Source organism: Mastigoproctus giganteus, chromosome 12 (genome assembly GCF_048544385.1).
Source record: "Mastigoproctus giganteus isolate SK-2022 chromosome 12, ASM4854438v1, whole genome shotgun sequence".
NCBI classification, from domain to species: domain Eukaryota; kingdom Metazoa; phylum Arthropoda; class Arachnida; order Uropygi; family Thelyphonidae; genus Mastigoproctus; species Mastigoproctus giganteus.
In genome coordinates this window covers 26,843,377-26,858,942 of record NC_143586.1, presented here as the reverse complement: position 1 = coordinate 26,858,942, position 15,566 = coordinate 26,843,377, and the positions used below count along the sequence as shown (strand labels likewise).

General features: G+C 35.4%; 1 protein-coding gene across 1 annotated transcript in view; it reads right to left on the bottom strand.

Moving 5' to 3' along the window:
• Positions 1 to 15,566, bottom strand: part of LOC150076808 (monocarboxylate transporter 9-like) — a 220,624-nt gene that overhangs the window by 14,996 nt on the left and 190,062 nt on the right. The window contains exon 6 of the mRNA XM_090386131.1: positions 158 to 440. Within this exon, the coding sequence (XP_090242257.1) occupies positions 158 to 440 (283 nt within the window). The remainder of the gene's footprint in view (positions 1 to 157; positions 441 to 15,566) is intronic.

Sequence of the window (15,566 nt, the reverse complement as noted above, 5' to 3'; positions counted from 1 at the left end):
ACTGGAAAGTTGCTGGAGAGGCCTTCATCCTGCAGTGGATTGAAAATGGCTGATGATGATGATGATGATGATGATATATATATATGTGTGTGTGTGATTTTTTCCTGTTCAGAACTGAGTGCTTCTGTGCAGGATATTTGAAAATATGAAAACTTACCTGCCAGTGGAGGTCCAATTAAATTTGCTATTCCCTGTACCAATAAAAGGAGCCCATATGCACCGGTAAAGCTATCTAAGGAGATAAGGTCCACAATAATCACAGAAACAAGTGTATAATTTGCACTGATTGTAAATCCATAAATAGCAACTACAGTAGCCTGCCCATAATAATCTGTAATCCATGGAAGAATCCCCATTACTAAGCCACTGATGGCAATGAAGCCACTATACAGAAGAGATGAGTCAATCCAAGTCTTATCGCCAACATAGCCAACTATAATCTGTAAAGAATAATAAAAAAAATTATGGAATACGTTTTTTTGACACTTGTCTGCAAAACCTATATGCTATCAACTCTCATGGTATATCAAAAAAGATAGGCATGTATAATTCCATTACATAAACAAATACTAATTGCTAAACCGGCATATTCCACGATATATGAAGGTTTAAAATGCAAGAAATATTTGAATAATTGTTTAAATTTATGAAATATGGTCAACACAACCCTGAAGTTATAATCCCCCATATTACTGCAGAAAACAACTTATAATAATTTGAATTTAAATGTTTTAAATATTTAAATTAAATGGGTACCTTCGGTGACTCCCTCTCCCATTTACAAATATTGTATGTATGATTATTTTTTTTTTCATAGTATGAACCAGAGCTCTAATGCTCAATACATTCTACATTGATATCAATATTTGTAAAAGAATAAGATGAGTTTACCTCAATATGATACGTTTTTTTTTTTTTTTTTGGTAGTTGTTGGCGCATTGGCTTCTGTGGCCATATTGCACCTCCCAAGGTTTTTGCAGTGCTTTGATCGAAGCCCGAGGCGGGAATCGAACCCGCGACCTTTGGGTTGCCGGGCAGGTACTTTACCCACTCAGCTAGCCCGGTCGGCAATATGATACGTAGAACACTCTCCAGAAATTAAAACGAAAACAATTTTAAAAAATTGAATATCTCACATTACAGTAAAAAAATAATTAAAAATCAATTGAACACAATTAAAAATCGATTTAATGCAATTCAAAATTAAGTAAAAAATCAATTTAATGAAAAAATTGCAAAACGATTTTTCTTCCTGAAGCTGACAATGCTTTTCAACCATATGTCGTGATCACAGGAATGACAATTACCGAATAGGGGTGAGCATGAACCTTAAATAGGGATTATTTATCTTTGCACATGCGTGTAATAGACAACAAATCAGATTAGATATGGCTGATGAACATTAACAGAATTCTCATGTGATTTAATTTACAGTTTCTGCAATTAATAGTTTCGTATAATTATGATACACTAAGTATTTTGGCCTCTTTAAATAAAAAAGTATGTTTTTCATTAATGGCATGAAAGGCTAATTCTGACGCTGCTGAACGAGAAGCACAAACTGAGACCACTTGTTGATTAATATGAAAATCGAGAGGAAACCACATAGAACCTTGATATGTCGAATTGCAATCACCACAAGAAATGTTGTATACCAGGTCATTTATTTGTGCTGCGAATGAGAAAAAGACTGAGCGATTGTTCAGAATAGTGTGTAATTTCTGTATTGGAATGGCCACAATTTTAAATTCGGTATCTTTAAAGAATCTGTTAAGCTGTTTGTGCCATTGTTCAACATATGGGATAGAAATAAAGTATTTTTTGATATTACTATTGTTGATTGGTGTAGTTTTTTTATCCTATCCTTAGCTTGTACCCTAATTCGGTTTACTGTAGCAAAGAGGTAACCCGTTTAAGAATCTGCTGGTTAATATTTGTATTTCTGAGCCCAAAGTAGATTCCATCGAATATTTATAGGCATTGAGAAATTGATTAAAGATAATCAATCTTTTGTAGGTGAACGGGTGGTAACTGTTATAATGTAGAAGCATACCAGTGATTGTAGGTTTATAATAGATGTGAAATTGGATTTTATTTGAATCCCAAGTAAACATGAAATTTAGAAAATTTAATGACTTAGTACTCGTATTCTCCCTTTCCAATGTAAATTTGAGTCTAGAATGAATATTATTAAATGAATGTAAAATGTCTTGGATAATGCTACTATCAGTAATAACTAGAACATTGTCTAAATACTTCCCATAGTATGTGATATGGGGTAGAAAAGGCGTCAAATGTATATGTTCAATCGCTGAGACAGATCTCTGGCCGACCGGGTTAGCCGGGTGGGTAAAGTGCCTGCCTAGTAACCCAAAGGTCGTGGGTTCAAATCCCGCCTAGGGCTTGGATCAAAGTACTGCAAAAAAAAACCTTGGGAGGTGCATTATGGCCACAGAAGCCGATGCGCCAACAACTACAAAAAAAAAAAAAAAAAAAACAGATTTCTGATATTAAGTCCCTCAGGTTTAATCCCATTGGCAAACCAACCAAAAATTTGTTTGTATACTTTGTCTCGAAAGGTGATATAGTTGGCTTCAACTAAGAGTTTAATTAAGTGAAAAATTCCTTAATAGGAAGCTTTGTATAATTAATCGGTATCAAGTTATTATTTAACATATTCCAAAGAATATCTAATGTGTATTCAATGTTTACATGAGATAAAATCTAGTGAGAATAAACTTCATTATCGCAAAGTCTACAATCCTTAAGGTTATTAAATAATGTATCATAGTTCTTAATCCCACATTGTATTGCCTGTATAAAGGGTTTTATAATGCTATATACATGTGTGGCCAAGGATGCAAATGCCGTGTTTCTGTAGGAAACAATGGGCCGAATAGGTAATCCAGTCGTATGTAATTTTACCTGACTGAAAAGTGCAGGAATATTGCATGTTCTGGGCTTCAATTCCTTTAACTGACCCATAGTAATGTAGTCATTTTTTTCAATATGTGGTTAATGTTTTATTGTATTGATTGACCACATTGGTAAATAGTGCCTGGGCTACTTCCAGATAAGTGGAGGTATCTGATACAACTGAATCTAACTTATTAATATAATTAGATTTATCGAGTGTTACCACTGTATCTCCTTTATCAACTATCCGAATTATAATGTCTTTATTTTCCCAAAGTTCACGTAAAGCTGAACTGTCATGAGTATTCAATTTAGGAAGTCTCGTTTCTTTTATGTTATTCACCACTTGGTTAACTTGTTGAATAAATTAATCTTTTTGTGGAACATTACGAAGTCCAAATTCAATATCAATCATGCACTATTTTTTAGGTAGTTTTCGAGGTGGTAAATTATAATTTAATTCTTCGGATAAAAGTGAAATCTGGTCCTGCGATAGCATATAGATTTGTAACCTGTTGATATGTCAGTTCGTTGAATGTTGGGCAGGGGGGGTGTTGGCAAACTAGCTGAAGTAATCTGCAGTAGCACTTAATGCGTATGTGGGGAGGTTGTCACCCAACTCATATGCACTTGGTTGCAAGCTCGCGACAATGTGTTTGGACTCGTATGAATGTGTTCTAACACTGCCGATAATGTATTCAATTTGTTAACATGTCTGTTTTTTTATTTCTGAGGCCTGTGCTTCACATCGCAAATCTATAGAGGTCTTCAATACAGACCAATTGTTAGGATGTAGATAACTTTTTAATTTGTTGCGAAGTTTCCTAACCTGAGACAGGTATTTTTGTTTATTAGAATACTGAGATCTCTATATTACACAATGTGGCAAGTGCTAGTTGCTTTATGCCCAAAATTTTAAGATTTAAATTGACCCTGGCAAACTTAGGAACAATGTTGTTTTGAAGGTGATATTTTAGAAAAGAAATATGGTAACTTTGTGGCGAGTATCTTAGTGTTAATCTAATATAATTTTGCACCAAGCTGTTCAAAAAATCCCCAATAATTGTGTGTATTGATAGGTTATACCTGGAGAGAAAGGAAATGAATGAAATAGTCAATAAGAGTTTAGAAAATGAATTTGATAGTATGAACCAGAGCTCTAATGCTCAATACGTTCTATGTTGATATCAATATTTGTAAAAGAATAAGAGAAGTTTACCTCAGTATGATACTTAGAATGCTTCCGTATGATACTCTCCAGAAATTAAAATGAAAACAATTAAAAACATCGAAAATCTTACATTACAGTAAAAAAATAATTAAAAATCAATTTAATGCAATTCAAAATTAAGTAAAAAATTAATTTAACAAAAAAATTGCAAAACGATTTTTCTTTCTGAAGCTGACAATGCTTTTCAACTGCATGTCGTGATCACAGAAATGAAAATTACCAAAAATCGGAAATTAGATATGACCAGCAAACATTAACAGAATTCTCATGTAATTTAATTTCAACAGTTTCTGCAATTAATAGTTTCGTATAATTAAATTGGACACTAAGTATTTTGGCCTCGTTAAAAAAAAAAGTGTTTTTCGTTAACGGCATGAAATGCTAATTCTGATGCTGCTGAACGAGAGGCACCTCCGTAGCCAGGTGGGCAGAAGCAGCAGTGCATAGCACATGCTTCTTGATTAGACTGGGGTTCGAGCCCATGACCACCAAATAAGGAGGATGCAGAAAGGTCAGGGAATGACCACCGCATATGCCTGGAGCAATATAGCCTTAGCTGCTAATGCTTCTAAAAACCAAATAATAACAACAACAACAGCTGAACGAGAAGTATGAACTGAGGCCACATGGTGATTAACGAACAAATTGAGAGAAAACCATGTAGAACCTTGATACGAGTCGCAATTGCCACAAGAAATGTTGTATACCAGGTCATTTATTTTTGTTGTGAACGAGGAAAGGACTGAGTATCTTTAAAGAATCTGTTAAGCTGTTTGTGCCACTGTTCAACATATGGGACAGAAATAAAGTATTTTTTGATATTACTATTGTTGGTTGGTGTGGTTTTTTGTATCCTATCCTTAGCTTGTACCCTAATTCGGTTTATTGTAGCCTTGGGGTAATCCCTGTTTAATATACTTTTTTTATTTAACGAGACCAAAATACTTAGTTCCAACGTAATTATACGAAACTATTAATTGCAGAAACTGTCAAAATTAAGTTACATGAGAATTCTGTTACTGTTCGCCAGCCATATCTAATTTCCGATTTGTGGTTTTTTACAGGCATGCATGAAGACAAATAATTTCTATTTAAGGTTCATGCTCACCCCTATTTGGTAATTTTCATTCCTGTGATCACAACATATGGTTGAAAAGTGTTGTCAGCTTCAGGAAGAAAAATCGTTTTGGATTTTTTTTATTAAATTAATTTTTTACTTAATTTTGAATTGCGTTAAATAGATTTTTAATTTTGTTCGTTTGATTTTTAATTGTGTTCATTTGATTTTTAATTATTTTTTACTGTAATGTAAGATTTTCGATTTTTTTAAATTGTTTTTGTTTTAATTTCTGGAGAGTATCATATGGAAGTGTTCTACATATCATATTGAGGTAAACGTCTTGTATTCTTTTACAAATATCAATGTCAATGTAGAACGTATTGAGCATTAGAGCTCTGGTTCATACTATCAAATTCATTTTCTAAACTCTTATTGACTGTTTCATTCACATCATTTCTCTCCAGGTATAATCTATCGATACACACAATTATGGGGGATTTTTTGAACAGCTTGGTGGAAAATTATATTAGATTAACACTAAGATACTCAGCCCAAAGTTACCATATTTCTTTTCTAAAATATTGCCTTCAAAACAACATCGTTCCAAGGGTCAATTTAAATCAAAATTTCGGGCATAAAGCAACTAGCACTTGCCACGTCATGTAATATAGTTAAACTTGCTTAAGATCTTGGATTCTAATAAATGAAAATACCTTTCCCAGATTAAGAAACTTTGTGACAAATTAAAAAATTATCTACATCCTAATAATTGGGCTGTATTGAAGACCTCCATAGATTTGTGATGTGAAGCACAGGCCTCAGAAATAAAAAACAGTCACGTTAACAAATTGAATACATTATTGGGAGTGTTAAGACACGTTCATACGAGTCCAAACACATTGTCGCCAGCTTGTGACCAAATGCATACGAGCAGCCCAACATTCAATGAACAGACATATGAACAGGTTACAAATCTTTCCTCGTATACACTATCGCAGCACCGGATTTCACTTTTATCCAAAGGATTAAATTATAATTTACCACCTCGAAAACTACCTAAAGAACAGTATGTGATTGATATTGAATTTGCAGTTCGTAATGTTCCACAAAAAGATTTATTTATTCAACGAGTTAACCAAGTGGTGAATAATATAAAATAAACATGGCTTCCTAAATTGAATATTCATGACAGTTCAGCTTAATGTGAACTTTGAGAAAATAAAGATATATTATTCAGAGAGCTGATATACAATGGTAATACTCGATAAGCCTAGTTATATTAATAAATTAAGAGTCAGTTGTATCAGATACCTCCTCTGGAAGCAGACCTGGCACTATTTACCAATTTGGTCAATCAATACAATAAAACGTTAACCACATATCAAAAAAATGTCTACATTAATATGGGTCAGTTAAAGGAATCAAAGGCCAGAACATACAATATTCCTGCACTTTTCGGTCAGGTAAAATTACACAAGACTGGATTTCCTATTTGGCCTATTGTTTACTACAGAAACTCGGCATTTTCATCCTTAGCCACACGTGTGTATATATAGCATTATAAAACCCTTTAGACAGGCAATACAATTTGGGAATAAGAACTACGATACATTATTTAATGATCTTAAGGACTGCAGACTTGGCGATAACGATAGTTTATTCTCACTAGATGTTACCTCGTTATATACGAATGTAAACATTGAATACACATTAGATATTCTTTGGAATATGTTAAATAATAACTTGATTCCGATTAATTATATGAAGCTTCCTATTAAGGAATTTTTCACTTAATTAAACTCTTAGTTGAAGCCAACTATATCACCTTTCGCGACAAAGTATACAAACAAATTTTTAGTTTGCCAATGGGATTAAACCTGAGCAGCTTAATATCGGAGATCTATCTCAATGATTGAACATAAATATTTGACGCCTTTTCTACACTGTAGAAAAGGGGTCAAAATATCCGTCTAAATACGATTTAGATGATGTTCTAGTTATTACTGATAGTAGCACTATCCAAGACATTTCACATTCATTTAATAATATTCATTCTAGACTCAAATTTACATTGAAAAAGGGAGAATATGGATATACTGTCATTAAATTTTTGTAAATTTCACGTTTACTCGGGACTTGAATAAAATCCAATTTTGCAGCTATTATAAACCTACAATCACTGGTATGCTTCTGCATTATAACAGCTACCACCTGTTCATGTACAGAAGATCAATTATCTTTAATCAATTTGTCAATGCCTATAAATATTCAACAATGGAATCTGCTGTGAGCTCACAAATACAGGAGTTACCCCCCTTGCCTAGCAATAAACCGCATTAGGGTACAAGCTAAGGATCGGATACAAAATACTACACCAACCAAAAATAATAATATCAAAAAATACTTTATTTCTGTCCCATATGTTGAACAGTGGCACAAACAACTTAACAGATTTTTTAAAGATACCGAATTTAAAACTGTGGCCAGGCCAATACGGAAATTATACACTATACTGAACAATCGCTCAGTCCTTTCCTCATTCGCAACACAAATAAATGACCTGGTATACAACATTTCTTGAGGCGATTGTGACATTGCATGAAGGTTCTATGCGGTTTCCTCTCGATTTTTGTGTTAATCAATATGCAGCCTCAGTTCGTGCTTCTCATTCAGCAGCATCAGAATTAGCCTTTCATGCCGTTAACAAAAAACTTTTTTATTTAATGAGGCCAAGATACGTTGTGCCCAACATAATTATATGAAACTATTAATAGCAGAAACTGTCAAAATTAAATCACATGAGAATTCTGTTATTGTTTGCCGGCTATATCTAATCTCTGATTCGTTGTCTGTTACACGACTGCACAAAGACAAATGATTCCTATTTAAGATTCATGCTCAACCCCTATCAGCAATTTTCATTCCTGTGATTACAACATATAGTCAAAAAGTGTTGTCAGCTTCAGGAAGAAAAATTGTTTGCAATTTTTTTGTTAAATTAATTGTTTACTTCATTTTGAATTGTGTTATATTGATTTTTAATTATTTTTTACAAAGCACATTACAAAGCAATATTTGTAATGTGCTTGTGCCAAGAGAGATTAGAAGTCAGGGTAACCCCCAAAAGAAATATATCATTTTTCCTAGAAATCGGAGTGTCACCAAAGATAAGCATACGAGCAGAAGAATCCTTTTTGCAAGATATAAGACAAGACTGAGTTTTAGAAGGATTGTAATAAACTAAGTTGTCTTTGCCCCACTGGAGAATTACCTGGAGATCGGCATTTAAGGAATTGGTAGTAGATTTTCGAGAAGTTGAAGCTGATTGAGCAGGACAAGGTTTCTCAAAATGTAAAGTGGAATGCAATGTGCTATCATCAGCAAAACTATGGATGGGATTTCCAGTAAATGGAAGAAGGTCATTAATATACAAGAAGAAAAGAGTGGGGGAAAGAACTGAACGTTGGGGGACACCGGCATTAGTGGAGAAGTTAGAAGACAGAGAGCCAACTACCATCACCCTCAGTGAGCGATCAGAGAGAAAACTGGATAACTAATTACAAAAAACAGTTGGCAAACCATAAGATGGAAGCTTGTTTAGAAGACCTTTATGCCAAACATGATCGAAAGTCTTTGAGATATAAAGAGCGCAACTGCTTGTGTTTCACCAAACTTTTCCATTGAATTAGTCCATAAATGGGTAACAGAAGCCAGAATATCACCAGTGGATTGAAACTGGTGGAATCTATATTGATGATCATTGATCAGATGGAAGGTTTCTAGGAAGTTTAAGAGTTGCTGGTTAATTGATTTCTCCATTACTTTGGAAAGAATAGAGGTAATTGCAATGGGACGATAATTGGAAGGGAGGGACTTGTCACCCTTTTTAGGAACTGGCTGGATATGAGCAAATTTCCAAGCAGAAGGAAAAACACCTTTGGAATAAGAAAGTGAAAAAAGGTGGCAAAGAACAGGAGTAAGTTCAGGAGCACAGGTTTTGAGAACAAGTGGAGAAATACCATCAGGACCTGGAGCTTTCTTAGCATCAAGATTCACCAAAATCCTTCTGACATCCTTTTGATGGAAGACCACATGAGGCATTGAATGGAGCGTGTTGGGAATGGTGGGAGCGTGTTTTACCAAGATCATTAATACATGAGTTGGAAGACAAATGGGATGCTAGGTCAGCTTTATCCTTGGCTGAAGTGACAACAGAACCATCTGGTTTGGACAGAGGTGGGAGCAGAGACGGGCAAAAGTTGCAGCCAATAGAGCTTTGGCAAGAGACCGGAATGCTCGGCTACCATTGTGGCAAGAAGCAAGTTTCCTACTCTTAGCCTGTTCAAACTCTAGTTTGGACTGATTAATAACTGCTTTACAATTGTTGCGAGCTTTGGTGTAGGCAGCAAATGAAACTGAAGAATTAGAAACAAGCCAAGTTTGGCACGTGCACCTGTGTTTGAGTGGCATAAACATTTTGCCTTTGGAAGAGAATCACTAAAAGATGACGAACATCCAGGGCCAGCAAAAACAGTTCAAATGCCAGAGTTGATTGAAACAGTGTGGGAAGTCATTATCAATGACAGATGTGGAATGCTCTCAATGATTTCAGAAGATCTGTGCATTCATAAGGAAAACAATCAACAAATGATAACACAGGACTTGAAGTAAATGGTCTGTTCCACATTCATAGAGACAGTCAATGACAGGTGCAAATTGAACACTGCAGAGAACTCATTGAAGCTGCTGAAAGCAAAGCCAACTTTTCTGAATTCAATCATTATGGGTGACAAGATGTGGCATGGTGCTTTCAGTAAAACTCCACAACGAAGTGACAAAGTACGGAATGGAAGTTGGCAAACTCTTCCAAAGCCAAAAAAGTTCATCAAGAGAGGTCAAAAATCAAAGCTATGCTCATAATTTTCTATGATAGAAGGAAATTGTGCACAAAGAGTTTGTGCCCAATGGCAAAAGTGTTACTGCTACCTACTATTTGGATGTTTTGAAACGTTTGTTGCAGAGAATCCGTCATGTACGGCCTCAGTATGGAGAAGACAGCAGTTGGTTTCTCTTGCATGACAACACACCAAACAACAAGGCTCTCATTGTTCGGAAGTTTTTAGCTAGCAAAATTGGGGATAAGTCTGTGCGCAGAGTGTCACACCCACTGTATAGAATTAGCCCCATTGTGACTTCTTTTTGTTCCTGAAGCTCAAGGCACAGTTATGATGAGAACATTGAACAGTATGCCAGTCACAGCCTTCCACCAGTCATTCCAGTTGTTTTGTGATTGTCGCATGCAGTGTGTGAAGTGTGAGAAAGTTACTTTGAATGCACCAAGGTTAGTTTACTCATACATGGGGTCATTATTTTTTTTCTAGCATCAGTCTCATTTTACAATTTCCACACTATGTAATTTCATACCCATATCACAGTTCAATAAACCTCTATTATGCAGGTACTGGTACATTCTCAAAAATGTCCATTGAATTTGGTAGTACAAATATACTTACAAAAGCAAATAAAGAAATTTTGAGAAATGCAAGAAAAAGAAAGTACTCACAGAAGGAAACTGAAACTTCTTGTAAAGTCTAAACTATTGTTTTAATTTAAACAAAACAAAAAGATCATGTAGCTATCATGGTTTAAGACTAAGAAATCTAGTAACATGATATTCTGTGCCAAAAAGCTATTAGGAAAACCAAAACATGTTATTCAGGAAAATACTATTTAACATTAACCATGTATATAATTTAAATAAGAACAATGCTAGCTCCAAATGAATATACTTGAAGCAAAAATACTTTTAATCCAAACCTGCCATAGGTGAAGCAAGATAGCAAGCTGTTAAAAAAAAAACTAACAGTAAAAATAACTCGAAAAATTGTCTGAATTAATTTGAATATTGACAAAATTAACCACACTCTTAATGATACAACTAAAAAATATTCTAACAAATCAAGCATCAAATCCTGTGGGGGCGAGAGAGACATTAGATGTGGAGCTAAATTACTTTTAATTAGAATTTGCACACAAAATAGCTATCCGCAAAAAGCTCATAGTATCAGGGTAGATTCAACACTTCCTGATGCAGTTACTATATTAACAACCAACATTTGAGAAGAATTGTGCTAAACACATCTAGAACCAAACAACACAACAGCTTGACACAGCAAAGATACATCCAAAGATAAACAAAAGCAAATTGAAACAAAAAACCTCAAAACAAATTACCTGCAATTATCTGTTGATAGCTTTATCAAGTGAAATTGATAAAGCTACCAGTAGCAATAGAGATGTATATCTTCAATACTTAATAAATAACTAGTTATCTAAACAAAGGCAAAATTAGAAAACAGGATCAAGTCATTTTTAATTTAAGACATCTTGTAAGATGTACTATTTATATATACAAATTCATTTATTGCCAAAAATAAAAAGACAGTTCAGTTATTAGCACATACTCTGTAGCATTTCAATCATTTCTACAATGCAAATTAAAAAAACTGAATCACTTGCAATCTGTAAGTTAAGATTTATTCAGATCCTGGTTGATTTCATAGTCCAATTCTGAATAAAAAAATTTGCACAAATGTTAATTTTTTACTGATGGTGGATGAGCAAAAGACAGCAAATAAGAAGATAGATATTCGGGCTTTAATTTGTAAACGTTTACTCACCACAAATCGAATGCATTGAATTATACATATACAGAGAGAGAGAGAGAGAGAGAGAGAGAGAGAGAGAGAAGCACTAGCCTCAAAGAAGTTCAAAACTACACTTAGGTGTTTGTGTTTACATGGGTACAGACCATTCAGCTTTATTATTCTACGAAGGAAAACTGTTATCAAGTGAAAAAAGTTATATTGCAAGCATTTGACCTCAGGGAAGAAAGAAGCATGTTTTTAGATATAGAAACTTATTTAAGCTGCAGATAATTTTTGTAATAAAATTAGACTCAGTGATATTTTGGAAAAACTAAATATTTCTAATACAGCTGTAAGAAAAACATATATCTTTGGGGATACATTTTCTCAAAACTTTAACTGTGGAGAAACAAAATTCCAAAGTAAATAATCCAAGTCAAAAATGTTTGGGAACTTAAAAACTCTTTTTGACACTTACAAACTGCCACATTAGCATTAGCGGAGGCACGTGATGCAAAAAAGCAAGCTTATACAGCATCAGCCAAAAAAAAAAAAAAAAAAAAAAACCTTCCCAATTCACTGATCCATTCATTCCAAATGTTTGTCTAGTTCTGCCTTGAATTTATTTAAGCTTTCAACTTCCAAAACAACAGATGGAAGTTTGTTCCAGCAATCAACTACCTGCTGGCTAAAGGCAAACTTCCACACATCTATTCTACAACTTTCTTTCCTTAGTTTGAATCTATGCCCCCCTCACGTTTGTAATCTGGGCAAAAGGAAGAATCCCCTCAGCATTAAGCCTGCTCAATCCATTCAAGGCCTTATACACCTCAATCAGATCGCCTCGCAGGTGCCTAGTCTCCAGAAGCTGCAATTTGCAGAACTTAAGCCTTTCTTCGTATGATCACCCGCCATTCCCTTCACCAGTCTTGTTGCCCTTTTCTGTACTCATTCTAGCAACTCTACATCCTTCCTAAAATGAGGCTTCCAGACCTGTACACAGTACTCAAGGTGTGGCCTGACCATTGCCTTATACAAGGGGATAATCACCTCCTTATCTCTGCTTGCAAAATTCCTGTATATCATTGACAAGACCCCATGACCTACTCTGGCAGCCTCTCTGCACTGCTCAGAAAACTTCATATCTGACTGCACAATTACCCCAAGTTATCTTTCATTCAACACTACCCTAAGTGTAACACCACACCACATAGTTGGTACATTTCTCCAGGGTTACTGCTACCCATATGCAGTACTTTGCATTTGTCAATGTTAAACTTCAGTTTCCACTTATCAGCCATGTACCCAACTTTTCCAGATCCTGTTGCAGCAGTATACTGTCATTACTGTTATTAACAACCCTGCCAACCTTTGTATCATCTGCAAACTTTGATATTAAGCTTGATATACTTTCATCAATATTATTTATAAATATACAAAACAACAATGGGCCCAACACCAAATCCTGAGGGACAATAACATTAGCTCACGTAGAGCAGTACCCACTGACCACAACTCTCTCTCTTCTCCCACTCAACCATCCTTTTATCCATTGTAACATTTGCCCTTAATGCCATACTGCTCCAATTTGTACAGTAGTCTTCGTGTGCAACAGTATCAAAAGCTTTCTTGAAATCCAAGTATATGATATCAAAATTATTTTTTGCATCCAGTTCCTTTATGACCACATCATAGTATCCAATCAAATTGGTCAGACAAGACTTCCCCTTGACAAACCCATGCTGTGTCTGAATTATTGCTGCAGTCTTGTCTAAATGATCCTGCAATGCTTCTTTAACTAGTGACTCCATTATTTTCCCTGGAACAGAAGTCAAACTAACAGGTCTGTAATTACTTGTGTCATTCTTTGATCCCCCTTTGTGAATTGGAGATACATTTGCATATCTCCAGTCCATGGGGACTTCCCCTGAGTCCAAGGATGCTCTCATAATTATGGCTAAGGGTTTGCTTACTTCCTTTGCTGCCTTTAATATAACTGGATAGATCCCATTCACCCCAGGTGCCTTTCTTATGTTTAACTTCAATAATTTCTCCTCCACTTTGCTCTCAATTATTACAAAATCATTTAACTCCCTGTTAGAGTCTGATAAACATCTGGCCCTCTTCTCCTTGAATAACTCCTCATGTGTGAATGTAGATGCAAAATACTCATTTAGTTTAGCAGCTATCTGAGACTGATCATGTACAGTCAAACCACTGATATCAAGTGGACCAATGTGATTCATCCCCTTCCTTTTAGAGTCTATATAAGTAAAGAAGTCTTTGCTGTTTTTCTTTGCATCTTTTGCCAAAGATTTTTCATAATCTGCCTTTGCTTGCCTAACTCCTTTGTGACTTGATTACAGACTAGCTTGTATCTACCATAGGCTTCTGTGTCACCTGACAATTTATGTGCTTCCCATGCATTTTTCTTCTCTGCCCCGAGTGTCATTAGTTCATCTGACATCCATTTGGGCCTGAACCTAGAGCAGTATTCCTTAGTTGGAACAAAAAGCCTAGTAGCTTCCAAGATTACTTCCTTGAATGCTTCCCACTTAGAATTTGCTGTTGATAACATTATCAGTTGGTCCCGCTGTATAGAACCTAAAAAATCTCTGAGAACACTGTAGTAGCCTTTACGAAAGCAAAAACCCTTCCCTTTACCCCTGATGGTAGTTACATCTTTATGTAAATCCCACATCAGTACACGTGATCAACTACTACCAGTAGTTCCTTTATCTGTAAATTTTTAATGCATGAATAATCACATGAATAAAACAATCATCCAATAACTCCACAAAAGCCTTGCTAGCGTGTGAGTTACCAACCCACAAATTCCAGTCTATATCTGGGAAGTTAAAATCTTCCATTATAAAACACTGATTTACTGGCCTAATCTATTTCTTTGTATAATTGTTCATTATACTCATCAGAGTCATTAGGCCTATAACAAACTCCTACCCTCATTTTTGCTTTTCCAGTGCTTATGTCACACCAAACTGACTGAACATTGCACTGTCCATCTATGTCAACTGGATGCACTTCCTTATATTTTATGTTTCTTAACTAACAGCATAATTCCTCCTCCCTTCTAATCCTGTCTATCCTTTCTGCACAAATTGTACTCCCCAAATTCCAATTCTGCATCCTTCATATCTGAGTGGCACCAGGTCTCTAATATCCCAACAATATCCACCTTGGATGTCTTAACCAGCACTTCAAATTCATCAAATTTGTTTTCTATACTCCTAGTATTGGTGTACATGCAGGTATACGTGCACCTGTTCTTACTCTTAGTTACTCTAATGCAGCCCATGTATTTACTTGTTTCATGACCCCCCAGCAGTTCCTGAAATCCCCAGCAAGTGGCTTTCTGGGCTGCTGCTCATTGCAATAGAAGCAGTGCAAGAATCATTTCCACCTCTGCCTGCGGCTACTGTTAACCTATTAGTCAGTGAATCCCCCCAAGCTAGCAGTTTTCCAACCCACCTAACATTGCCTTGATAGCATCAGCAAATATTCTTGCACCTTTTCTATTTAAGTGTATCCTATTGGTGTAGAAGCAATCTCTTCTGTTAACAAGCACAGACTACGCTGAGAAAAATTCTACCCCATTCTACCTGCACAATCTCTCCAGGGCCGAATTAATTGAGAAGGCTCTCATCATATACTCCCTCCTATCGTGTCTAGGTAGGATTGCAGACATTTTCAA